The sequence below is a fragment of the Meleagris gallopavo genome, chromosome 20 (assembly GCF_000146605.3).
Source record: "Meleagris gallopavo isolate NT-WF06-2002-E0010 breed Aviagen turkey brand Nicholas breeding stock chromosome 20, Turkey_5.1, whole genome shotgun sequence".
Classification (NCBI taxonomy): Eukaryota; Metazoa; Chordata; class Aves; order Galliformes; family Phasianidae; genus Meleagris; species Meleagris gallopavo.
Window position 1 is genome coordinate 7,989,378 of NC_015030.2, and position 27,111 is coordinate 8,016,488.

The 27,111-nt window shown below is 38.0% G+C and overlaps 1 protein-coding gene across 18 annotated transcripts; it reads left to right on the forward strand.

The window, feature by feature from the left end:
• Positions 1-27,111, forward strand: PECAM1 (platelet and endothelial cell adhesion molecule 1). Of its 18 annotated transcripts, XM_010721525.3 has the most exons (16): positions 1-297; positions 445-471; positions 2,127-2,420; positions 3,048-3,347; positions 3,438-3,707; positions 4,075-4,335; positions 5,352-5,636; positions 7,253-7,534; positions 7,952-8,059; positions 8,915-8,942; positions 9,399-9,466; positions 10,109-10,165; positions 11,453-11,521; positions 15,013-15,069; positions 21,897-21,919; positions 25,810-27,111. In XM_010721525.3, the coding sequence occupies exons 1-16, from the start codon at positions 264-266 to the stop codon at positions 25,837-25,839; spliced, it is 2,193 nt and encodes a 730-aa protein (XP_010719827.1). In that variant the 5' UTR covers positions 1-263; the 3' UTR covers positions 25,840-27,111. The 18 variants fall into 18 exon arrangements, with proteins under 18 accessions (XP_010719827.1, XP_010719825.1, XP_010719830.1 ...); XM_010721523.3 differs by lacking the exons at positions 21,897-21,919; positions 25,810-27,111 and adding an exon at positions 16,583-16,665; XM_010721526.3 differs by lacking the exon at positions 21,897-21,919 and having other exon boundaries at positions 2-297.

The following is a 27,111-nucleotide window of genomic DNA, read 5'->3' on the forward strand; positions in this document are numbered from 1 at the left end:
AGTCCAGTCACTTCCTGAGCCGTAATCTGCCTGTGAGCAGCAGATAGATTCTCATTGTTTGCCATTTCCAGTAATGGGAACGATCACTTGACCTGGCCAGTTTCTGCTGAAGATTTACAAAAACTTACAATTTTTAATGGCAAATTTTTATCTATTACCATAAAGCAAAATAAAGCAAATCTGATTTGGGAATCTGGTGGCATCACCTCGGATGATGAATATTGCTTTATTTTGGAAATAAGTGTCTGTTCTCCAGGAACGAGATGTATCTTGCTCTTCTGGTGATTTTCTTGCAGTGTAAGTTTGATAACTGAGTATCTGGATGTGTACCTGTTCTTCTGACTTGTTTGTGGCTCTGTTGTGGTGGTCTGATTTGTTGTAGTTTCCTGTTGCTGTTTCTCAATCCATAAACTAAAAAGAAAATTTCTTTTTACTTTTTTCCAGGTTCAGAAATTTGCACTCAGGAAAGAGGTAGGTAAATATAGTTTTCTCATATACATATTTAAATGAAGTAATTTAACTAATTTCTCAGTTATTAGTGTGCACACGTGAGAGTTTGTATGGTTTGCTGTACTACAGCTCTACAATATTTGCCCACGTAAAAGATATCACTTGGTGGTGCTTCCTAGCAAAGTGTTTAAAAGACACATAGACTGCTCATATTTAATAAGAACATTGAAATTTTCCTAGAGCAGTTTGTTTGACCGAGGCGTAGAATAGAATTAATTACTAGCATTTTGGTTTTTTTTTAGCTCTTTCATTCCTACAAGGAAGGAGGTAGGATTAAAAGAAATAAATAGAATATGAATTATGGTCACTCTCTTTTTCTCTTTTTCTTGCAAAATATCCCATGAGCATATCTGAGCAGAGTACAGAACATGTATCCTGAAGGAAATGCAGCACATACACTCTGCATCTTTCCTTTTTCCCATTGCTGTAGAGAAATGTTTGCTCCTGGTTGTCATGTAGTCCATTCATAAATACCTGGTAACTGGGCATGGTAGGGACTTCTTCAGTTTCCAGATGCAGGAAGTAGTTAATTTCTAAAGCAAATCATGGACAAAGTAGATATATCCATAGCAGTAAGTTCTAAGGGAAGGGAAAATAAAGTAACTCTTAATTCTTTCTCCATATTTGCTAATCTAGCTGTGTGAATAAAAATATTAATTATACTATGATTCTAATAGCCATAACATTTTGTTGTGATGTATTTATAGTTTCTTAAGTAAATTAGCTCTTGTGGATTTTTGTGGGGGGAGGAGGAGAGCGAGGGGGGTTGTTGTTTTATTTTGATGTTTGTTTGTAATCAAAATATGCTGTATTCAGTATATTTTTTCAAAGACTGACAAATTTAAATTCTAAATTAAATGGAGACATTACTTCTGCCTATGATTCTCTGTTGAGGTTACTTAATGACTGTGATGTTAAGGACAGCCCATAGTGTCAAGTCAGGCACGTACATATTTGCTTGCAGACCTTGAGTCCAGATATCTTTTACTATACTCCAGTTATCCTAAACTAGAGGTTTAAGATTATCCCAAGTCTGTGCAGTATGTGTTTAAATGGAATTGGTTGAATAATGTAACCCTACTTTCAGATTAAAAAATACTGGAATAAATCCAAGGATTCCAGTTATATGCTTAGGGATGGGTTGTCTTTGGGTTTCATACAGCTCTAAGCTGGCTTACAGTGTATTATTTCATTTACTCAAACAAGGATACATGCAAAATTTTGTTCAGATCTCCTAGCAATTGCAGTTGGAGACAACAAAGCATGAGAAATAAAGAAAGCCAAGAAATAGCTGCAAGTCTATCCCAATATCTTCAGTGTCTTTTAAAGAATTTAGCAGGCCTGGCCAAATCATTAATTCTTTCAGTCCCACAAGGAAAAGACTGAGGAGATGAACGCTGTGAACTGTGATGGTCAGTAGAGGCTTCGTATACCTCTGTGCAGTGGAAGGTAATGCTGCTACCACTGTCAACATCTGATTACAAAAATTATAACATATACTGCTGGGATACATTGAATTAATTTTACTGATTGAAATGTAGCAGCTTGAGATGACAGTATTATGTTGGATGATTTGAAAATAACTATAAATAACTCTTCTTATTTTTTCCATCAAGTTTTTACCTTCAATGCAGTTCATATCAAGGTTCAGCCATCTGTCAAAGTGAAGAATGGAGCTCCTATGTCAATTATATGCCATGCTGATATTAGCAAAAGTACCGATTTCAACTTGCAGCATAATATTACAGTTTTTAAGGATGAAAAGCTTGTATTCATGAGTGTATCAGGCAAAGGAGACGCACGATATGAAGTACCCATGGCTAGATCTTCACATACAGGAGACTACCGATGTGTTGTGGAAGCAAATGGAAAGAAAAGATACAGTGATTCCTTACATGTTTGGGTAACAGGTGAATATTCCTTCAAACATGACAGTTTTCTAAGGTACAAAATGATAACAACCTCTGAGCGTAAATAATAATAGTGCTAAATAGGATATCTTGCAAAGTACTTCTAATTTGTAGTCGTCATGGTACTTTACAAGAGTTTCATACTTGGTCCTCATGTTAAGGCACAGAAATGAAATCACTATCCCAAGGTTTCCTGGCAGATCAGCATTAGTCAGGAGTGGAATCTATGCCTCCAGAATCACCACCCCATGCTCTACCTCCTAGACTAGAAAGTGTTATTTGTGAATGCTTGTTCCTGCACATCATAAATACAATAACAGGGGAGACTGGCTTACTAGAAAAGCTGGAAATAGAGATTCTCACCTTGTGATAACCATCACCAAATCTGGAGTCAGATGGGGGCTATTTTTAAAGACAATGTTATATATCCATCTTGTTTCTTTATCTTTTATGCAAACAGGGACCACCAATGTTCACAAGTGTGCAGCTTAAAAAAATTCCCCAACCTAGTTCTTTCAAACCATTTTTTTCTGCCCGCTAACATAAATTGCTACCACAGTCATCAAAGACAGAGTTTGATTTAGGATTATGCACTGATCTATTTCTTGCCTTGTTTTCCTCTCTAAGGAATGACCAAACCAATTCTCATCGCTGAGAAAAAAGAAGTATTTGAGGGTGAAGTCGTGAAATTACGTTGTGAGCTGCCAGAAGAAGTGCCTCCATTACATTTCATTTTCCGGAAGATGAAGATGAATTCAAAACCTAAAGAAAAACTTACATATGAACTACAGAGGAATTTTTCTGTTATAGAATTTCCCATTGAAGAAGGGGATAATATTTTGCAATTTGACTGTTTGGGTAAGAGAAATGTAAAATTTGAATTTGAAACCTCAGAACCCAGCAACAGAACACTTATAACAGTCAAGGGTAAGTTTCTTAGTTTTTCTTTTTAAATATCTTTGCTTACCATAATAAAAAAGTTGGATTGTGATTTTATATATACATACTCTCTTGCAGAACCATTTATAAAGCCAACTCTGCGCATCAAGCCCTCAAGTAACATTACAGAAGGAAAAGAAATACAATTTGAGTGCTCGACTGTAGTAGCCAAAATGCGTGACATTGAAATCATGCTTCTGAGGAATAAAACAATACTGAGCAGTGTACGAGATCAGACAACTTTGAAATATTCTGCAGTAGCTACTCTAGAGGACAGCGGTGAATACCTCTGTAAGGTGGAAGAAGGGAAAGCATCTAAAATTGCCACACGGAATGTTGTTGTGACAGGTAACTCTTCTGTTCATCTTAGATGTTACTCAGTGGAACAATATTTAAATTTGGCAGATTGCAAAAGTAATGTCCAGATTCAAAAGTAAATTTTCCTAATTGAAAGGCTGTTTACGTTTGTGCTTCTGATTTTTGTCTGCCACTAATAATTTCAAATAATACATAGGAGATGTGGACTCCAGGTAATTGCTACATTTCTGTTTTCCTTGGAAATACTATTATATTACAATAGCATGATGTTTGGTTTTGTTTGTTTTTTCCCTGGTTGTAAACTTCTATTTTATCCTTCATTCTGTGTACTTTGGGATACGCAGTCGTGTTCTTTTACGTTATATTTGAACAAACTGATTCTCTTTTTAATTTTCAGAGTTATTCCCCAAGCCAGTATTGACTGCTTCTATGAATAAGCTGGATGAAAATAAAGAATTAACTTTGAGTTGCAGCATTAAGGATTTTCAAAATGCTAGCTTCTCTATTTTACGGAGAAATTCAAATGGAGGCATCTTGTTGAGAAATTCTAGGAACTTTACAACGAGAGCTAAGGTGAATGATACTGGATTGTATATCTGCAAAGCTGAAGTAAACAGAATAGTCAAGGAGAGCAAGCCTGTAATGATACAAGTTTATGGTGAGTTGATACAAACGTTAGAACCCAGTGCCAGGGGAAGAAAATCACTCATAAACTTATTTGTAAGCTCATGTATTTACAAATCAGTTTCTAATTCGTGAACTAAGAGGGTATTTGTCTGTTTTTGAATACTCATTTCTGTGAGATATGCTTGCATTCTTTAGCTGTAGAGGGGTTTGACTCAAGTCAGACTTCTACAGGGTGGGCCCTAGGAGTTAGGGCTAACATGTCTTCCCTTTTATCCTTTTCTCTTGATTCTGCTAGACGCCAAACAAAATCTCATTCGTTACCATTTGCTGGAGCTTAAAATATTCTGCATACCTTTCACTCACCAAGTTTGATCTGAAACTGTCAGCATCCACCTTGATTGACCCTTCCCATGGCCCTCCAGACAGAAAGCGAAGAGACAGAGATCATCTGGGGGGCTGTACTCCAGAAAAAGTTTTTCTGTCAGTCCAACCCCTTGACCAGCACACTAACAAACATCGTAGTTTCCTTCTCCCTTGTGGAACAAGTACAATCACTTCTCAAATCTGTAAAAGGGGGATTCATTGGGTTGTGACTCACTGTATTGCAGAGAGTTGTGCAATTAGGTGGTGCTGCAACACCCATCTCCTGTAATGCATGTGATGTTACTTTACTTCCAGGTATTTTTACCACACAGACTTGCTCCTTAGCAGAGAGCTAGCTCTGGAGTTTGAATGATCCATAGCTGCTTTATTGACCTGTTTTTCATTTCCTTTGCATTCTGTTAGCATGCTATTTTAGTGTAAGTCATATATGTTTTATTGTCTATGTTTTTGCTTTGTTCAAATCACCCCTGCTTCTGTCAATGAGCAAGCTTCCCACATAGGTTGTTTGTGGAAGAGAAATGTGCTAAATATTGTCTATTTGTCTGTTTTATAGAAAATAATCACAGAGTTGCAGAAGTTTAGAGTTTGGAAGGGATCTGTGGAGATCTGACCTTATGCAATATAATCAGCAATATATTTTTTTTTCTTTCTTTCCCATTTTAGCTCCAGTTTCCATGCCAAATATTTCTGTTTTCAGTGGTTTACCAGAAGTGGTTCTGGGGAAGCCTCTGAAGTTAACCTGTTGTTTAAAGATGGGAACACCACCAATAACATTCACATTCTACAAAGGAAATAAAGCTAAGAAAGAAATAGTAACTAATAACACATGTGCTGTTTTCTTGGATGAAGATATTAAACAAAATGATAAAGGACAATACAAATGTGGTGCCAGAAATCATCACTCCAGTGGTATGAAAACTAGCAAGATTCTCAACATCACAGTAATAGGTAAGTCTGTTCAGTTTTTCTTGTCTAATGCCATCTTTGAAGCAGCATATTACAGACTAAGCAAAATGGATGCAAAATGTTTATAAATCAGTTGAATTGGAACTAGTTGGAGATCTGTATCACAGGCTACTCATCACTAATATAAAAATCCTGATAGTATTCTGAATTGATTTAACTACATTTGAGTTTACTTTAAATAAATGAATGAATCTGACTTGAGATCTTATTATACAACTAGTCTTATTGGTAAAGCATAAATGATTTATTAATCTTGCACCAGAAGCTGCAGTTGCTTAATAGGTCTGAAAGTTAGCCTGTAATTATGCCATATCTGCAAATAGGAGGTACAGTGTATGAGCAAAGACTGATCTACCAGTGAGTTACCTTTGTGCTCAACTTACTGTACAGTGACTTCACTGACTTGCAGGAGTTAAGAGCAAGAGAGAGCAGAACTGCACTGCTGAATGGGGCAGTAGGATATTTGAAATATGGGAAAGAAAAAGATATATTTGAAAAAGCTTTATGCAAAAAACAATTCTGCAGTGGGCTACAGGAGACTGATATGATAACTCTTAAAGCACAAGTGTGTGTGATAGTGATAGTTTTTTCCTATCATTAAGAGGGTAGAGTGTCTTGTTTTAGTGGAATTTTAACCATTATACTCTTTCTATGCATTTTTTGGTGCTGTCAGAGCAGATGGTAGTAAGATTTCACATGATAGTTCCTGATTCAGATCCTGGTGATATAAATAAGTTTTCAGTTTTGTGTCACAGCTGTAATGCAAGCTGTTTTCATTTTAAAGAGGAAAAACTGGTGGTTAACAGGTGGATTCTCTCTGAGTTTACTGAAGAAATGTGGTTTTTGATGTTGATCTGTAGAACAGATGCATCCTGCATTGCTGCATCTCTTGCATGTCAGTTGGATCACTGCACAGTTGATGGGCATGATCTCTGCTCTCCAATTAAATCTCCAATTCCAGTATTTACGTCTGCTTAGAGTAAAGGAATGCACCTCATGCTCATAAAATCTACTAGGATATGCTTTGCTAACACTAGAGAGAAGATTAAATATAAAATGGTGAAGATACTTGTTTATCTTGTTTAAATTCTAAAGATGCTTTTGAAGAACTTGATCGGTTATCTGCTAGTGTTCACTGTTGTATTCTAACAGTTATGAGAAATATCTAATACTGTTACTATAAAGCTGCATAATTCGACATAACTATGAAAGCACAGCTACATAAATGGAACTATAATTTTTTACACCATCAAACTGCTGTATAATTTCTGCAAATTAAATCATTTCTAGTTTGGGGCCCGATGGGAATCTGGAGTTTAAGAAAAAAGGCTGATTGACTTCTGTGGGAATGGATGTAGTTTCCTCCTGTGCCTGCTTCATTTCTTTATGATGGCCTCTCTACTTCTGGCTGTATAGAAGTATTTTCTAGAGGATGTGGTCTGGCAGAGATATTTCAGAAAGATTAATACTGTGCTTTCAATCTCTGTTTTAGCTAATTAAAATGACACTGAAGTAAGAATATCTACAATAGAATATTTTATTGTTAAAGTTATTTCTGGTAGCACTGATATTTGTTTCATCTGTGCCTTCCTTCGTAGTACCGATCAGGAACATCAGCTTGGGCAGTGTTCCTTATGGGGAAGTGGAAGATGGCGGTGAGACTGCCTTTCTCTGCTCTGTGAAAGAAGGATCTTGGCCAATCCTCTTCAGGATTTTTAGAAAAACTGATCGTGACGTTCTTTTATTTGAAAGAAGTGAGCATGCAGACAGAGTCATGTGGCAGAAGAAGGAGATGAGCAGGCAGGACACGGGGACGTATTACTGCATTGCTTCTAATCGAGCTAATGTGAGTGCGAAAAGCCACCCAATAACCATCAATGGTAAGTTGACCTTTGTGATAAGCTGTGTATTCTGCCAACACGGCAGGCAAAGCTTGTGTTATCTGAAAAGTTATTAGGTATATGGAGGTTACCAAGTGTTACTGCCTTTCTTGATCCACAATTGATAGAAGTTAAACAGAAGGACCATTTATAAACAGAGATTGTCTTACCTACATCCAAAAGTTTAACAAAAGCCAGAGGTGTTATATGCAAGCAAAATCAGCCTGCTGTTGTAGGCTTGTTTGCCACAAGAGAAAGGCTCACTTGTGATCTTTGCATGCAATTCTCCTTAAAGATCTTCACTAGTATGTAAGATGGCCAATTCATAGTAAAATGAGACCTCCCTTTACTGCAGAAATTGGTAATGATCACCAGTCACTGTACCTACTCTCTTAAACGTGTCTTTCTTATTTCCAGTCATATTAGCATCTTGGCAGAAAGGAGTAATTACTGCATTTGTCCTAATACCTATCGCAGGAGTGGTGATTCTTGCCGTATGGTGGTTTTGGTGTAAGAAGAAAAATGGTAATTATTCTCTTCTATTCTTTGTTGATTACTGTATGGGAGCTAAAACATTGCCTTTGTTTCAGGAGCAAAGAATCTGTAGGGATGTGGCTTCAGGAGATGTCTAACTATGATTTTAAAAGCTAAAAATTCACTTGCAAATGTGGGTGGCCCAAAGTAAGCTGCAGGTGTGCTGAATTTTCTAGGTATTTTAGGCAGAATGGGCAAACATCTCACTAAAGGTTCTGGAAAGACAGTAGTGGAGCAAACGTTTGTGGAGATTGACCAGAATCGCACAGTTCTGATGCAGTTCCAGACATGGAATTGAAACTCTTGCAGTGTAAAGGCAAATGGGGACTGAGAAGCTTTTTGCTCCATTATGGGGCTATGATGATGTGATTCAGGCTCCCAGTTCTGGGGTAGCTGAGATACTTCTCTAGTCCTCATAAGGCCAAGTTAAGATTATTCAATTTCTTTTTCCCATGCATGAGTATAATTTCACTTAGGCATTTGTCTTTTATCGTTAAGATAATCTTTCAGATCTTGTTCTTTCAGAAAGTAAAGAAATGTAGTTTTAAATGAACATCCTATGATATGCAGTACTTCACAAAATTTTCAGGGAAAAATGGAGTATCTGGATGTCCCAGACAGCTGAAATGTTGGATTTGAGAGCTTAGCTTCTCTGCAAAAGAGACTCTTAAGTGAGCTGTATTATAAACAGGATGTGGGACACTAGGTAATTCATTCTGTGATTGCTGAGAGAAGTTGCTCTGACTTTGGCAGATAATAACTATATTTTTGTTTTCATTTTTATTTTTAAATTGTTTTACTTGTGCTATGTATTAATAGATGCTTTTATCCTTTCTTTTTGTCAAGCTAAAGGACCATCCATGGAGATGTCTCGGTAAGATAGCTTGCTTTTTGGTCATGGTGAAGTATTTCTGTTTTTAAAGGCTGGAGGCCTTCCACCATGTGTATATGGCTTATTACAGCACACACCTGCAAACAATGGATGGTTGTGCTTTGTGTACCACCTGCTAACACAACAACAGGATGAGGAAATAGTCTGGAAATAGTCTAGAAATAGAAAAAGGTCAGCTAGGAGACATACATTTGAATGTGTGTAGATATGGAATTAAAAATTTTGAAGTCTTTAAGAAGAGTAATGCAACAGTGTCCACGTTTGACCTTAAAGTCTGCTTGTGTTTTTCTTAAAGACAAAAGAAATTTTTCCATTAGTTTCAATGGTTAAGAAAGTGTGGTAGTTTGCATAGATAATTACTGATCTTCGCATGTCATCGTGTTGTTTTTATTGACTGTTTTGGATAATTACATCAGCTTTTATTCATTTGCTTTTCAGATCTGCCTTGGCTACAAACTCAACAAGTGAGAAACTGTCAAGACAGCATGATGGAGACTACTATTCTGGTAGGATATTTTGTTGTAAGACTGTGAGTGAGTGGGCCTAAGTAAATATTTATTTAAAGTTTTGGACTTGCATGGCTGTGGTTTGGACAGGGCACTGTTTCTTGAGAATCCAGAAGATTACCAGTAATATTCTGCTAAGTGTCTGCTATCATTTTGTCTTTGCATGGCTTTTTATGAGCAAATCTTATACAAAGACTGGTTTACAAATCTGCTCAGGCACATCTACCAGGCAACAACTACAGGTGGAAAACTAAGGCAAGAAGAGAATTAATTTCTTTTTGATAAGTTTTACATAGCTGCAAGAAAATGAGTTCAGTGAGGAAATTTGAGTTGTGGAGTGTGGTTCCATAGTCTGACCACAATACAGCAGTGTTAATTTGTCATTACTGGTCACTTTCCAGGATCTCAGTTAGGGTGAATTAGAGCACCTGCTGTGAGCAAAGTTAGCCCTTGAGATTTTTCAGCTGATCATTTAAAAAGCCGTACTCTTCCCACGTGTTACATGACTGTCTATTACATGTGAATCTAAAAGTAAAATTTCTCATGTAAATAAACATAAGGAGGAATTGCAGTTGTGTAACTCATTCATTTGATTGGATAGAACAAATATTTGTTGGCTCAAATTTTGCTTGAATATTTTAGGATCAGGTTACATTGAAGATGGTGAAAATCACATGAAATCAACAGATGAAAATAAAGGTAATTTCATACTTGAAGATGGGATTTGTTAAGTCTAGTCTCTCCTCTTTTTCTCTGATAATGGAGAAGACTCTTTTCTTTGCCAAACATAATTGTTTTTCCTTATGCACAAAATGACAGTGACCAACCAGGCTATTGCAGATCTCTCCACCAGATGTAGAAGCCTTTTATTCATATGTTTCCAAAAATAACACTGTCTATACTGTATTTGTGTGGCAATAGCTTTTTCTTCATCAAATGAGAGAAAGGAGCTTGTGGTCATTGTGTGCAACTTAGCCCATTGTGGCTTGAGCAGGTCAAATTAGAGCTAAAGACACTCACAAGCAAAAAAAAAAACACAGACACCTGAAATGTAGGAACATAGGGCTTGTATTGATCCACCAGAACCATTGCTGTTGTCATGTCATTCAAATGTTCCATCCTAAACACTTTTTGTTTGCTGTTTGGCTCTTTTTTTCCCTTCTTCTATCACCGTGCTACTGAAATTTTGCCATTTTTCTGTTCCAAAAAATTTTCATTTCCATATGACTCCAGTCTGGATTACTGCAACGGGCCTTCCCAGCTTTTGCAGAAATCCAGTAGAAATCCTTCTCTATCTCAAGGAAAAGAGAGCAGAAAAAAACAGTTATTGGCTCTTTCGTATCCAGCAAGCCAGTACCGTTCAGCCAGTAGATTTAGCAAATCAACTGTCTAATCATTGTCAGACCTTTTGTAGGCATTGTGGCAGAGGAGCATTTTGAGATGGTGGATGTGTGGCCATTGTAGATGTCTATGGAGAGCTTAAACAGCAGCATGGGGGAAAGTGCTGAAATTGCTTATCGGCAAGGTAGAAATTGAAAGTATGAGTGGTGATGAGGAAGGCTGTGAAGGACTTAAGTAACAGTTAAACATGAGGAAAACAGAGAGTAGGAAATGTCACTATGGGGCAGCCATGAAAAAGGAGGAAATTGTAATGGCAGGGAGGGAAAGAGAAGAGAGAAGACATCTAGCTGCAGCAGGAATAGGAGACAATTTCCTGCTCCATTTGCGTTGTGATGCTTTTGAAAGTGTTAAGTGGAAAGTAAGAGGTTAGGTGCAATTCTTACATCACAGTTTCAGAAATCTGGTTTGATTTGGTCTACTGCCTTTAGATAGAAATTAGCCTTAGGGATGAGTAAGACTTGCAGTTCTTTACACTCACACCTGCCGTAAGTAGGGCCTGATCCTGCACCTATCAAAATCAGGCCCACAGCTCAAATGAAGCATGCAGTGCTACAAAGAAACATCTTCTTGGTATTTTTGGGGCAGGACCTGACCTTGAGAGTGCTGAGGTGGAGTACACTGAAGTTGAAGTGTCAACGCTTGATCCCCATAGAGGTAAATAAGCTGTCTGGCCTCTACTGTTCTATTTTGGGAGTAACTCTGTGTTTGTTGCTACTCCCTGACACTGGTCTGACATTGACATCTGTAAAAGTAAGAGCAGGTTGTGTTCTGCGTGTGACAGCTTTGTGCCAGTTGTGTTCCTTAATCTAGATGATGCTGTGACAACCATGTTCTTGTTCGTTGCAACCCTTTTTCCTCAAGGATTCTCTCATTTAGTTGCCAATCCCATTCACGTGAAGTCTGTGCAGAACTGGGCTCCCAGCTGGAGCTGTGGCTCTGAGAACAGTGCAGCCTATTATGAGTCCTCACGTTAAAGAGTCCAAAATGTATTGAAGGCTGTTTGAGCTTAGCCACAGGATAGGTTAATAAAGAGACATTTACACTTTGCTTTAACTTGATGAGAAGCAGACTGAGGAAGAAATGAAAATTTGCTTTTCCCTGGTAGGAAGGAACAATCTCTTATTTCAGAGACCAAAAGCATACTTGTTTAATTAGGAATACAGACATTTGGGCAAAGTGCTCACTGTTTGAGCTTGGCAGCAAGTCTCTCCTGGAGCAGCCCATTTTCCTGTTCATTTTCTGTTTTCTGACATGCTGGTGTCATTCATCACAGAGTTTTCCTTGTATTCTGAGTATGGTGTTAATCCATAAACACTTAATTGCTAAAACACTTAATTGCTCCAAACGTTTGAATGCATATTGCACAGTACAGTGGTGTAGAATGGTAAAGATGTGCTACTACATGACAGTTCAAATGAAAATTCCTATGTATTTATTCGTTGTGAAGAATACTGCAGTAAATACAGCAGTATGTTGGCCATGGCCATAGCCTTTGGGTCACTTGGGATAACTGAACACCAGCTCAGAACAAGTTTACAGAATTGTAGAAGGATGTACGTTTTGTCTTTGGCAGTAAAGGAATACGGCGTTTTAAGGCAGTGGTTTCACCCTCTTTTTACAGCCTTGTCTATAGTAGCTGATCATTTATGAAATAATTTTTAACAAATCAAGAGCTTGGTATGTACAGTGGTTCTGCCATGAACAAAAAGCAGTGCTTATTACAGTGGTATTGATGGTGGTAAACTTGCTAGATGCAGTTTTCACTGCTTTACTTTGAAATTTCCATGTGGGAATAACCTAATGCCTACTTTCTAAAGTGGAGGTGAAAGGCTTCCTCAGATATGGAATATGTTGCTGGAGCTACACAGGCTAGCTGTTCTTTGGGGCAGTTGGAACTGATTGTTAATTTGATATTTAAAGAGGTGGACATTCTTGAGAATGATTAAATCGAAAATGAATGCTTTTGGAGACTATGGGATGGACCAAAGCATTGTTGCATTAAAAAAATAAAAATAGGCAAAATGATTCAGATCTTTTGTTATTAACATGAGCAAACACAATGCCAATGCTAAAACGTGGACAGGAAATACCCATAAAGTAAGAAGGGGGAAACTACTAACCATGGGTAACAACATGTTCCTTCTTTTTCTTCTTTGTAGCTGGTTAGTCATCTGTAGAGTGGGAACAAAATGTCAAATGATGCAAGTCATTTCTCCCAGCGCATAATTTCAGTGTTGAGACAACTACTGGAAGATTAGCAAAGAAAACAAAATGGCCAGTGAGTGGCATTATAAAAAAATTTAATGAAATGGATTAAAAAAAAATAAAAGAAGCAAGCTGAGGAAATACCTCCTGCCATGTCTTCCACAGAGACAACGGGAGAAGGTTTAGGATTGTAGTCTGATGAAAAAAAGTACGTTCCAAACAAAAGGAGCTAACATGTATTAAAATTCTGAAAAGATTTCTTCTTGCTATACTGGAAATTGTATTGATAATTTAACAATTGTCCAGAAGCATCTGATATGCACTTCACGATCTCCAGACTATTTTGCAAAGGAAGTTCATGCCAAAGCAGCAAGTGTGAAAGCTGTGATTTTGCACTTGGTAAAGTGCCCACTCCTACTATTGTTGAAATTAATAGTCATTTTCCAGCTCAATTCTGTTGCAGTAGGTCCCAGCATTTAAAGGACACTTAATAGAATTAACAAAAATTAGTTTAGCTTTAGAAAATTAGAATGTGGTGCCAGAAACACTGAGGTTCTTCAGAACAATGCAGAACAGTGGCTGTTCTGATTCTTAGTCTGTCTGCGGATCAATATGTCTGAATTCTTTAAATGTTTCTATAGCTAGTGTATAGGATTTGGTATCCAGAAATTTGCTTTCTCTTTCCAGTTTCCTGAAAACAAGGATCAGCCATTGTATCTATTTGTTTTACTTCAAATAGAAAAACCTGACTTTTTGTTTTAGTGATGATGCAAAGACATTGGAAGTGATATTGGTGAAATTCAGAGGTTTACTAAGAGACTGTGTTCAACCAAAATTAATCAGTGTTCTTAAAGTGCCTTGAGATCCTCAAACAGCAAGTTCATAGGCCCTACTGCATGGGACTTTATATGAACTTATGAAAGTCATTTTCTGTATTCATTGTTCAAGAGCATTTTGCTTTATTATTCATGTTAGAACCATGCAAGAAATCAAGGAAATTGTTCTAATTTCCTAGTTGCCAGAACAGTGTTTATACTGGCTGTAGAGAAACTGACTTCTTCAGCTTTTAAGCCCTTGGCCAAGGTCTTTCCTCACTGGGGTAACTGTCCATAGTTATGCTGTTTGGTATCACGTTTGATTTGTTGAGCAGGAGAAAAAGGAAGAGCTTTTTGCTTTCCAGCTTATACAAAAGTAGATGTTTAGCTTTTTGCAAACTCAGCATCCTGAAAAATGGATGGCCAAGGCTAACATTACATTTAAATCCCAGTGATGTCCTTAGGGGCATTCAACTTCTGTCTGCATTTGTTATATTCTGTCATTTCCCAGGCTTTCTCAGCCTTCACTCCTCCTGATCTCAGTTCAATAATGGGAGAGTTCTGCCTCATTGAGGAACTGAAAGCAGACACTTTCTGGTTATGACCCAAATAGAGGCCATGCACTGTGAAATCTGCTGATATTCTTCTGAGATATTTCACAAAGAGCAGCAATTTAAATTGTTATTGTGACTGTAAGATGTAATCAAGTCACTTACCAAATGGGGCTGCAGTTACTCTTCGAATTAGAGGTCTAGGATCCCTACATCCTTCTAACAAATTGAAAAAGAAGCCTTCTAAATGATCTAGAGAAACTCTTCTCTGATGTTAGATGTTTCTGTAAAATTTAAATAATTTCTAATTTGAGAAGATTATTAGAGTGTTAAATTTTAAAAGGTAAGGTCATATTTATTATTTTATATATAGAGAGAAATACATTTCCTTCTCAGAACTTTATAGACTGGGTCTGGGGGAGGGGGATTTTGTGCAGAATCCACAAGATTAATTTCTGCTTATGTAACTACTTCCTCTGAAGGTAAAACAGTGTGTTCTGTTTGTTTAAGGAGCTTTTCATAAGGCAAACACTAAAAAGAAAAGAAATTGATTCTGTGCCAATACATTTTCCAGCTCCTGTACAGAAGGGGACTGAAACAGTTTATAGTGAAATCAGAAAAGCTAATAATGGTAAGTAAGCTAGTGAAAAATTAAACACATAAAGGAAGTGTTTGTATAGAGATTAGGGTTAAATTTGTGACTGAGTGGTTTTGAGAGAAATGCTGTAAAGTCTGATCCAAGTCACACTGGAACACCCCAAATAGCAACTAAGGAATTGCAGGTGTTGATAAACTGTGTATATTTTCATATAAACCAATGATACTCAATGCAATAAGATTAATATTTGTAACATCTGCTTCATCAGGCCATTAACACTGTGTTAACTGAGTGATTTGGCTCATGTCAGGGTGTGGAGCTGAACTTACCCTGAATTAGGATCTTGTGTTGTGATTCAAATGCATCTCCAACAGCAAATGCTTTAAGCATGATAAAAATGTCTCAGATTGTATCCACTAGCCCCTCTGCCCATCTCTTACTTACTGTGGCAAAGATTTCAGGCATTGTATTACAGATGGGCATTAGCAGCATCCTACCAATTATTATCTATAAATGTTCTGGCAGCAATGAGTTCAGAGGCAATTAGTGAAAACTGATTCTTAATAGTTTGTCCAAAAGTAAATCAGAAAAGATTTTTTTCTCTTTGTCAAGATTTACGTATTTTAGGGCTATGAACTGTTCACTTTTTCTTCCCATCCATATTATTGATTGTGTGGCATGTTTAAATGTTGATCTTTGTGGTTTTGTTTGCTGTGTCTCTATTTTATAAGGCATTTACCACCCTCCTCCAACACAGTATTATGTTTCTAGGGAACTTTTCATTTGAGGGTCTCCAAGTACTTTACAAAACATTACTGGGTTTTCCCTTGTGATGCCTTTTAAGTCAATTTTATCTTCGTTTTACAGCTGAATAAACAGTAAGATTAGTTCACTTGTTTAAGGCAATGCACTCAGATAGTGACAACACTGGGAACTGAATTTCAGAATCCCAACCTCCTGGCTTGGTGCTGAGCCTTGAAGTTGTAGTAATTTATTTTTTCCAATGGAATGCAGGCAATCCTTTACACCAAAGAACAGGCTTGGACACTTAATGCAGGATTGCCTGGCAGCATTATGAGGAGAAAACAGCTGATTTCAGGCCCAGGTTCTCTAATGCTCTGGAGAATTTTCCATTGAGTGTAGGTTGGACTTGGAATGAGCTGCAGGAGCTGACTGCATCACCTCTCCCTTGCCTTCTGCTCAAGTGTGAAGCTGAGTATCATGTCTTCCACCATCCTATTTTTGACAAAACAAGATGTTTTATACTGAAAGGATGTTTTAGGAGTTGCTATGTTAACAGATGGTATAGCAGAGCTGTAATTCAAAGCACTTAATAACAACTGTATCTGCTGTAAGGTGGGAACTGTAGTAAAATGAGATCTGATTGGAAGACTGGTCTAAACTAGCCAAATAACAAACAAACACCCCTTAATTTTGCTCTCCACCTGCTCTTTTATGCACAACATTCTACAGTTTCAGTTATTCTTGGAAACATAGTAACAGTTTATTGTTTTAATCACGTCTGTTTTTCCTGACTGATGTACAGGAAAAGTGTTTGAAATAGATAAGCAGTGCATCACATGGCTGTGCAGTAGCTTTGTTACAGTCTGCTGAAAGGTAACATTTATTTTGATTTTTCATCAAATTTGATTGCAAGGTAGCAAAGTAAAAATGCTGTGTAGGAAATGAATTTTCATAAGTACTTTAATGCGTTAATACAAGTATATTAATGGCTAATTCTGAAAGATACTAAATATTACTAATGGTTGCAGAAGGTGGCTTGTCTTTATAACCTTCACTAGTCTCAGTTATTCTTTGAGGTTTCTGGGCAAATGCCTGCCAATGCAGTCTGCTTCAGGAAGTTAATGGTTCAGACAAACTTGACCTCTGGGGAAATGACACGAACTGGGGAGTTGGTGTCAGCTACACTGTTTGACAGCATAACATCTAAGACCTACAAATATATTTTTATTATTGTTTGTAGGTTACTTTTGTAGTTTTGGGTCATTTAAATGGAGTGGAGCGTTTCAAAAGCAATTTAGTCTTTTCAAGTTGTTGCCTGTGCATTTCAGATGTTGTGTCCACTAGAGAGGAAGCTGAAGAAGTATCAGTAGTTATGTCTGATGCAATTTTCTGTGACTGAGCCAAAATATTTTGGCTCATTTGTCTGGCTGTGCTCTCTGCTGTCCCCTGTAAGGCAGATGCCATGTCAGTAACCAGCTTCGCTTTTATTTTGAGTTCCACAGCTATTGCTTGTCCCTATCCTAAATCCTTGGTGCACACCATCTGACCTTTCCCAAGCACCGAGGCTTTTGTGATGTGTTGAGCATTTGCCATTATTCTTTTTGTTTTTCCAGTATCAACTGTTATCTCCTGTGACTATCATTTCAGTGTCTGAATCATACAATGGTAATACTTCCTATCCTATCTGCTGCTCTGCTTTCCTCATTCTGCGTGCCAGGCATGCGGTGATGCTACTTGAAAAATGGACAGGAGTCTTAGAAACAAACTATCAAATGCACATTCAAAATCAAAGATCTGTGTAGGGTTAACTGTACTTAACCCCAATAACAATAAGCAAGTTTTTTGTACCATTAAAGTCTAGTCAGGTGTATTTTGACTGAAAGTCAAAAAGATGTGCTGTACATAAAAGAATGTCAATTTCCTTAAATGGATGCTAGATTTCCTTTGAAATAACAAGAGGTGTAGGGAGGATGCTTTTCATAGTAATTTTGTCTTTGGAAGCAACTCAGATGAATTTGTCTTGGAACTGCTGGTGAAAGGTTGGTTTAAGTGGAATTTTTTCTAGAGCGATAGGCTGCATATTTAGTATTTTACAGTAAATACCAAAAGCTTCAAGCCTCAGCTTTAAATCAAATCCTATATCCAAATGGCAGCGTGGGGAATGCTCACAATTAGTTCTAATCAGGTCAGTTGCACTTTGGCCTAAGAGTCCTTTGCATCTATCAGGATAAGCCAATTTCCTTAAAATGCCGCTTTCTCTGGTTGCCCTGTGAGGAGGTCAAAGCATATTGGGAGTCTGGGGAATATCCAACCCAGTCCCGGAGCCGTTGCCTTTTGTTCAGAACAGAGATTGTCTGAGACATAAGCAAAACAGACAGTTGTCTAAGTCAACAGACTGCCGAGAGTGATAAAATGACTGTGGCCCTGCTGCCTGCTTTGCCTGTACTTCAGTCCCAGCGGACTAGGCTGGCAGCTGATGCTGTTCCTGAAGGAGGGGACAGGATGTGTCAGATGCTCAGCTCGGCTGGGAGGGTGGAGGCTCTTTAGATGCATGATTTACATTCATCACACCTTTCATCTTCCCAAGAGACAGCAGGGGCAGGAAGTCCATGCAGTTCTGTACTGGTTCTTTCTCTCAGCTTTCTCCTTCCCTTAGCATTGGTCCCAGTTCTTGGGGCAGCACAGTTCTCAGCACCTTGCTGAGAAGATGGGTCCACCCTTTTTCACAGATCTCTTCTGAATTAATAATGTTCTTGCTCTGTCAGTGAACTCTGCCTTTGCTCCGCATCAGATCCAAAGCTCACAAAAGCCAGTGATAGTCTGTGCGCTGATCTTCGTGTACATGGATCACAGAACTCTCAGTGGCTTATTGCAAGATAACTGCTCTCTGTTCATAGCTTCTCATCAGGAAAGTGGAAATCTAGTGAAAAAAATGCAGACCCTGCCTTTATGCTGCTAAGTCTGGATGAAAGAATTGATCACTTATATGCAACTGCAGCATCAAGACAGGAAATTCTAAGAATCCCATTGCCACCAACAAAGTACTATGAAAAAATAACTGTATCCCAGTGGAAAGAGACATGAGAAATTTCCATTGCACAGAGTGCTTTGGAACAAGCTATTAAAAATCAGTTCCAGCAATCAGGAAATCTGCTAAAATTCTTTCCTGCTACTGAGGCACAAGCATAATACCTCTCTGTTCAGCTAGTAGTTCCCACTGAATGCCTTTTCCAGCATAGAGAAAACTCCATGGGTGAGAGAATTCCTGGTGGTTATTCAAAAGTCAGACATTATGAGCATCTGCTGGTTGCGTGCAGTCTGAGATTGTGCAAGTAGACTTTCCTTTCTCCAAAATAAAACTGTGTTTCTTTAGGTTTCAAGACATGTTCTAGACCAAAGCCTCCATCTGAGACATTGATTTCAGAGCCAAGTGCTAACTACACCTTCAGCCAAAAATTAGGCAAAGCCAGATGGTTTCAGTAAGACAGAAATTTGCAGGGAGCTTCTGACCTTACTTGAACCTAAAAAGCAAAGCACAATTGTGCACATGCTTCTGTGTAAGATCTATTCCCAAACTGCCTGCCAAGGTTCTGTGTTAGAAGTTAGTGCTCCAGTGAAAGACTTGGCAGAATGTAGCATGTGATTGCTATTCAGCTTCTTCTGTTTATATTCTAGCATCTGAGCTCTCAACAGTGTTGGAGGTGGGCTTGAGATAGTCTGTAAATTGCAACTGCTTAGGGCTATCATCTCTTTTCCATAGCATTTAGCAATAAAGGGGAGCAGACGGGGGATGGACAATGTCTTAAAGTTCTGCCATTAAAGTGCCCTTTCTAAGAATGTGACATTTGAATTTTAAAATCCATAAACTAAAAGTAACAAGATCTTAAATCCATCAGAAATCCATAAAAGCACCTGTACTTGGGAATGTTTTGGATGTCAACAGAACTGGATCTTCAGCTCGTTTATTTCTGGTTCAGTTAACAAATATACAACTTCTCGTTTGCCCTGCTATGGAAAATTGACCAGTTTGTCTGCATGGGATACAGCTGATCTCTATTTTCCTGTTTTTGGCAGTAGGAGAAGACAGGTATCATTTGAAAACCTTTGTTCTTTCATCACAATAAGATCAGACTGGTTCAAGTAAAACACTCTTGGTATTTTTAACAGGGATGAAAAAATAACGTTGTGAAAGGATTGGTGTAGAAAAGAATCAACAGGAACATTATATCCCTTTTAGAGAATGTAGACTGACATACCTGGTCAGCACCTTGTAGAAATCACATGGCACTCTAGCAGCACTTCCAAAGGACGTGTGTAATGTTCTCCTGGTAGAGATATGGTCCTTAGCTAGAAAAGCACACTATTTTGAATATAGGTGACAGGTTATAAGGCGAGATATCTGTTATTGTGACCTGGTAGCTTTGCAGTAGCCAACATCCCGTTGTTTGATGTTAGGAATTTAGACAAAATTCCTCATTTCCTCCTTCCTGCAGGCACAATGCATTGTCACAGAAGCCTAAACTGCAACTCATTAATACCTCATTTCATAAATCATTAGCATTTTTGTTCATTCTGGCTGCTTTCAGGGCACAAAAAACTTGTACGTGTTTCTCACGTAAGTTTTTGTTTCTGATTAAACCAACTGAAAATGTAGGGATCGGTTTTATACTGCAATTCATGTGCTGTAGTCACCTGAGCTTCCAGGACTTTTGTTAGTCTGAACATTGTGGATAGAATTCTTTTGAAGAAAATTGACAGTGTACAGTTAAAGCAACATTCATGTCTGTGTTTCTCTGCATTTTTTGCATTTTGCATTTTTTTTCTCTGCATTTTTGCAGCCTAACTGCACACCATGTTCACAGTGCTGTTTTCAGTGAAGACAAATCATACTCCTAATGAAATAAAAATGCTGATTGTAGAAACAGCACGAGCCTAACTGCACACAAATTTATGTGAATGTAATTGTAAAGGAGACAGAAAGAAAAACCTGAGTATTTTAATTTGCAAAGTTAGATTTCCCTTTATTCAGTTATTTCATTCCTTATGCTGGCTGCCAAAGGAGTTTCTAGAAGACCTTTACAAAGGTTTACTTGCAGTCCTTATTTAATCATTTGAGAACAATTCTCAGACTTTAAACAAGTGTTCTGCCTGTAGGAGGATTGATTATATTATTTGCTATTTAAAAAATGCTTACTCAAAAGTATAGATTAAGAGACTATTTCATGTCAATAGAAAAAGTACTGAAAAGATTAACCCAGAGTCCCAGCTCAAACCCTTTACTTTGAACATCAGATGACTTTTCTTGACACAACTTCTCCCTGCTGAATTTTATACACTTTCCAAGAAAACAATCTTCAAGACTGAGCATCTGCTTTTGTAAGATGAGTGATATTTTAACAAACCATACAAAAGGGCACTTTCAATAAGACTCAAATTCCTTCTCTGAAAGAGGACTTATTTTCCTCATGTCTCTCAATTGTTTTACTTCAAGAGGACAGGAAAATGTTTATGTTTTAGTATTTGAAGGCATTGTCTGAAGCTTCTGAATAGCTAAATCTGCTCTAAAAGTAAATGTAAAATCTAATTTTAAAGTTTTCTGATCCTAAATGTAAAGAGCCCACTGGCTCCCAAGTTTTCATTGGAAATAAGCAGCTTTTTATTAACCAAATTTCAGGTATCTTTCTGTCATCTTATTTGGCTCTGGAAATTGTTTCCTATATCAGGTTTCTGCAATGTATTATTTTCCTGGCAAGGAGCTGGAAGAGGAAATACAATGCTCATGAGAACTTGCCTCTGAAAGGAAAACTCTTTTTTGTCCAGTAACAGCTTGTGCTCTCAGAAGAAACTTCTGCTCTAAGCCGCTGTCAGGAAAGCTGTCAGACATACTGATAGACATGGTTATGAGATGTCTGGTCCTATCCTAGTACTTGAACTGAGCTAGAGCACAAATATTTTCTAGGGCCAGAGTTTGAACCTTAGTTGAAGGTAACAGTTCTGCATCATTGCAAGACCAACAAAAGAAGTTGTTAAACGGAGCAGCCTATTTGCTGAAACATAGAACTGATCGCTCCACAATGTACCACTTTGTAATTTATACACTGTGTTTTATTTTGTAGATTCTGTGGAAAACAGACATTCTGTAAGTATGCATTTTTATGTAAGACATTACGGATAGGGAAAGTTGGAATGAAATTATCGTGTATCTAGAAAGATAGTGTTCAAGCATTTCTATTTTTTTATTGTTTATTTGTTGGTCAGGACCTCTACAGGATAGCAATCCCTTCAGAAATACTCATACTGGTCAGGCTGTATGTAGAAACCAGTGGAAAACAATATATTAAAAAAAAAAAAAGGATAAATGCCTTGAATGAGCTGTTCCTCAGCTTTCAAAAAATCTGATGTAGAGACATACATTTCAGGAGAACTTTCATGAGTGTTAGATAAGCTATCTAATCCAACCTCCAACCATGCAGGCATGTTTTTATTCTGCCATCCACTTTGTGGCTTTGGAACATAAAAAGAAAAAGAAAGACAGAGAAACTCATAAATAAGAAACACAATGGCACAGTCTACGTCAGCTTACGGCATCCATTTGAGTTTTGAAAGGCTCCATCAGTGCTCACATCCCCGTGGGATATAAGAGCAACCCATTGTATTATTTACAGATGCTGGCAGAGTGCTGGAGGTCACAGGTTGTGTTACAGTAAACAGACATATATTAACAGGTCAGTTGGGTTTATAGTATCATTGTCTCTCTTAGTTTAAAGGATTGTTTTTATTCTTTGCTCTCAATTTTCTAAAAATAGAGCAGGCTGAACACTCCTCTGGGTTATACCACACATTCCTTGGAGAGTTACACAGAAGAAAGTTTGTTCCAGTCCTACACAGCAGGAAAAATAGTCAAGTGGCTGTGACAGATATCTGGTGTAAGCTCAGGGAGGAGCATTTGTAAAGAATGTTGGAGAAAAGGCTAAAGTTTTATGAATATTTTGTGTTTTCTGTTCCTATGGCCAAATCTGAGTTAAAAAAATCCCTCCACAAAAGTATGAGTCTGCTTCAGAGAAAATATGCTGACTACCCACATATGTCACTTTAATTTTAATTGGGCTATTAAAACCTGCTAAACTGGGCAATCTGTGAAGTAACATTAGATTCAAGGGAAAAAAGTGTCAGCTGAGGGCAGTGTTTTCTCTGTGTTGTCTGCACAAGCTCCTTTTAACGGCAGGAGAGCAATAAACTCAAATTCTCTGTAAAATCAATCTCCTTTTCAGAAACACCCCTGAGAAAATTCAGCTTAGAATGCTTCTACATCTTATGCAAGTTTTCCCAGAAACAGCCTTTCTCAAGTCAAGCCTTGAAAATGTCCCTTTTTTAGATACTGCTCATATACTTAACGTGGTAACTCCTTTTTTGATATAGTAGTGCTTTAGAAGACATGGCAGAAACAGATCCCACCAGCCTTTTAATTCTCCAGCTGAATCACCTGCAGTAGGATTGGATAGACATATTTCTTTGTAGAGTTTCCAGGCAGCACAGATGAGTAGAGAAGAGGCAGGAAGCTACTAAGGGCCTTCATAGCATTATTTTGTTGCGACTGCTCTCCTTTGTAGCTCATTTTAACTTAATACATAATTCTGAGGTTTGGTCCAAATGAGGAATTGTTAGTCCTACTCGTGAAAAGGAAAATGCTCCTCATAAAAAGATCAAGTGCCTTAAACTTCCTCCCCAGCTGTTCTACCTCTTCACAGCCAAATGAAGTATTTGGATGAGGTGAAGTTGCTTTTGCTTTGCTCTCATTTGTGAGAGAAGGGAGGCCTTCAGGCACTAGCCTGGTCAGCTGGCATCTTAATCACTTCTGAAATGTCAGATGAATTGCCTAATTACAGTGACATGTCAAAAAACTGGCAGAATTTGAATCCCTCTAAGCAGTAATAGGTATTCCAGAAGGGTCACAAAAGGCATAACAGACAGCAGTGTTTTGCTACGAGCTGTGCTTTCAGAGACAGGAGGACATGCAGTGTTTTTCTTCAGTAATTACAGTGCAGACTCAACATCAGATCCTGCTGTCCTTCTCACTCTAAAGTCAACAATGTGGGTTCCACTCCTCTGATAAACTCTCTTAGCTTACTCAGTTCTGCACTGATCTTCCAGTAGTAACGGCCAATACTGTGGAAAAAAAGAGGATGAAGAAAATTATTTTAATAAGTGCTAGTCTTGCCCCCATCCCTTTGTCCCTATGTAGTTTCTGTCAAAATAAATGTAATCTAGCATAGAACTTTAGAAACTTTGCTTTGAGCTCACACCTCAGTTAGCACTGCTTACTATGTGTTGTGTTACAGAGTCATTGCAAGTGCCTGCATTATGTCAAGAAAGTGATGCAGGATAGAAGTGATCAGTTCAAGTCTGCTTTATTTGAACTGTGTAAAGGCTGAATTGCAGTACAGGTTCTCACTGGTTTTGAAGCCCAGGGTAACTTGAACCTGAATGTCTTGGACTTCTAGGACATTTAGAAATGAGACCAAAGTTTTTGGGGCGGGGGTTATTTTCCTCTTTCTTTTCTGTTTCAAGAATTTGTATCTTAAATGCCATCCATAGGAAGTATTTGCAAAAGAAATGAATTACTTAAAGAGGAACTGGGAGGAGGTTTCCTTCCTGAAATCAGAGCTGGCAATCTTTCTGAGTTATTTAACGGTCCCAGTTTCTGAAAACATATTGAAGGAAATATCTAAACAATGAGACAGCCACTTCGCCAAATACTAATTGGTATTGTGTCAGATTTACCTCACTGGTACATTCTGACTTCATATCTCCTCCTCCCCTATTGTGTCTTAGATGTTTGTGTGTTTGTTTGTTTGTTTGATTCTGTCCTAGGAGTATATGAGGACTGGCAGCCTCAGTCAGAACATAACGTACTTTTAACCACCTATTTGTGCAACCTGAGAACGTACCCTCTGAGATAGAAACCTGTAAAATTTAGATCTATTTGCAGTAAATTGTTTTTGGCTACTTTCTCATCTCACTCAAGCTATTCCCAATGCATTTTGTGAAGAAACTGCTTCACAGTGCCAGCACAATGTAGGTAGCTCTGAAGGGGGACCTGGCATATGTTTAAGTGTGCATGGTAACATGGCACAATAGCTCCAGACGGGAAATGAGGATGAAGGATGTGTCCATTTAAAATTAGGGGGGCATTTCAGGCAGTCAGGATATGAAAAACAAGGTGATACTCTGAAATAAACACTGCATTATAAACCAGGAATTCCTGCCTCTGAGTCATGGGGCAAATCCTTTGGGGGTAAGTCCACAAAAGGAGTTAGGCGCCTCAGTGCTGACAGAATAAATCATTAATTTTGAGGCCACCACGTACTCTCTTAGCAGATATTTGCAGGAGGAAGACTTGCTTTGGTAACAGATGTCAGGAAAGACCTGATGGTTGTGAAACCCCAGTGGACAGAATTATTTCTGTCATGTAGCGTAAAAACTATGAAATTTGGGATCTCCTTGGCCTTTCCCTTTGGTTAGGACTCCTCATCTGCACCCTGCCTCTTGTGGTTCTGGTTTCTGTGTTCTGAATAGCTTGAAGCAGTAGGAACACTGTCAAAAAGCTTACCAATGCTTTGCTCACTTTTTGGGAAAGCTTTTTTTCTAGTGAGGCTTCGGAGGGGGGCCTAATTGTGGTAAGTGCAGATCTGCTAGTAAAGCAAAACTTTAAAAAAACTTTCAGATCATAAGAATCCAGGTTTTATCTGTAAATGCACCGTTACAGATATTGCTACTCAACAGTATTGCAGTCTAGTCTGTAATTGTTAACCAAAATCTCCTACTACTGTCTTATCTCCATTTTTTATCTGGTGAAGATAATGCTAATATTTCCCTGGGGAACTGTATTTATTATTTCATTGTACCGTGCTTTAAGGAAGATGCTGTTACATTTAATGTTTTTGTATCAATCATAAAATAACTGGAGAGGACAGGGGGCTGCTTATACTCATACCCTTTTTTTTCTTTTTTTGGTCTTGTTGCCAACAGAGAATACAAGGGCATCCTGATGCTACTTAGAACAGCCATCTCAAAAATCAGCTGGGAGAAGAAAACAAGCCAAGATGGAAGATGTTGCAACTGTTTCAAAAGCTCTGCAGCACTTATCAGTTTGCCAGGCTCTTTTCAAAGTTTATTTCCTCAGGGAACAATAGAGATGTTCCTAACATGTATAATGGAAAAAATTACAAATAAAAATTCTCATAGGAAAGTGGCTCTGGAAACCACTGACCTAGGTTCCCATCTGTAATTTCTTCTGCTAATGCAATTTTACTTTTCTAGCCCCTAATTCACCATACTCTGAGGAAATAAAGGGAAAAACTACATCTGAGGAAGTACATTTCTACAGTGCAGTAACTACTGTGATGCTAGTAGGATATAGAAATATCTAAGCTTGCTTTAAACTAGCTGACTTGGTTATCAGTAACATTGTACCATGGCAGAACATAGCTCAGCACAGCCAGGCCAGACATGCATGTTCTTTGAAATGATCTTGCATCTTGTGCTGAACTCCCTGTGCTGCAGCAGCTGGACTGCTACCAGTCTTGGAGCCAGCTAATTTATGGCTCACTTGGATGCTACACTACAATGAGAGCCTAACGAAAGAGCAAGACCTGGGCTCTCTAAAAACTTGAATAACTGTTAAGAGATTTTATACTTTACCAAGTGCTTCTGCCAGAAGAAGCACAAATATTCTTTATTCTTTGCTAAACTGCTTTTTCCTTCTGAAAGTTCTGATGCTTGTTGTTTAGTTCACTGTGATGATTCTTCAAGAAATGATTGCCAATCACAGTTATTTTGGAAGATGCAAAATATAGATCTTGAGTCAGTGGACATGCTATACACAGGTCAGTGAGTTTGTACCTGGAAGTTCTGTATGTATAATGTTTATTCCTTTGATTTTAAGAGAGATCTGAAGTTATATTTGTGCCCAGTTTGTCCAGTATGGAGCTTCATACCTATCCCTTCTCTTTATGGTATGATAAGCCACTGTCATGTGTCCAGTTCTGGACCTGGATCTAATCTCTCAAGTCTTTATTTATCTCAGTTGCATTATTTTAAAAGCAAAACAAAAAGTACAATCCCTCACCCTTTAACTAGCTGGTCTCTGACACTACAGTTACTCTCCTTTTCCTAGTGAAGATTAAATTACTGTAAGATCTGGGCCACAGGTAAAAAAGTTCTCACTTAGAAAATAGTGAAAGCGAGGGCATGGATTTGTACATACATATATAGTTACTGCTTTAGCCATCGCACCAGAGGTGCAAAACCAACAAGAAATTAAAAAAAAAA

What these genes read in the sequence shown, in the direction of transcription:
- PECAM1 (XM_010721523.3), top strand. Translation starts at nt 264, where the DNA reads ATGTATCTTGCTCTTCTGGTGATTTTCTTGCAGT. An exon ending in ACGGAATGTTGTTGTGACAG is followed by an intron (nt 3,708 to 4,074) that starts GTAACTCTTCTG and finishes TTTAATTTTCAG; the next exon opens with AGTTATTCCCCAAGCCAGTA. An exon ending in ATCAACAGATGAAAATAAAG is followed by an intron (nt 10,166 to 11,452) that starts GTAATTTCATAC and finishes TTTTTGGGGCAG; the next exon opens with GACCTGACCTTGAGAGTGCT.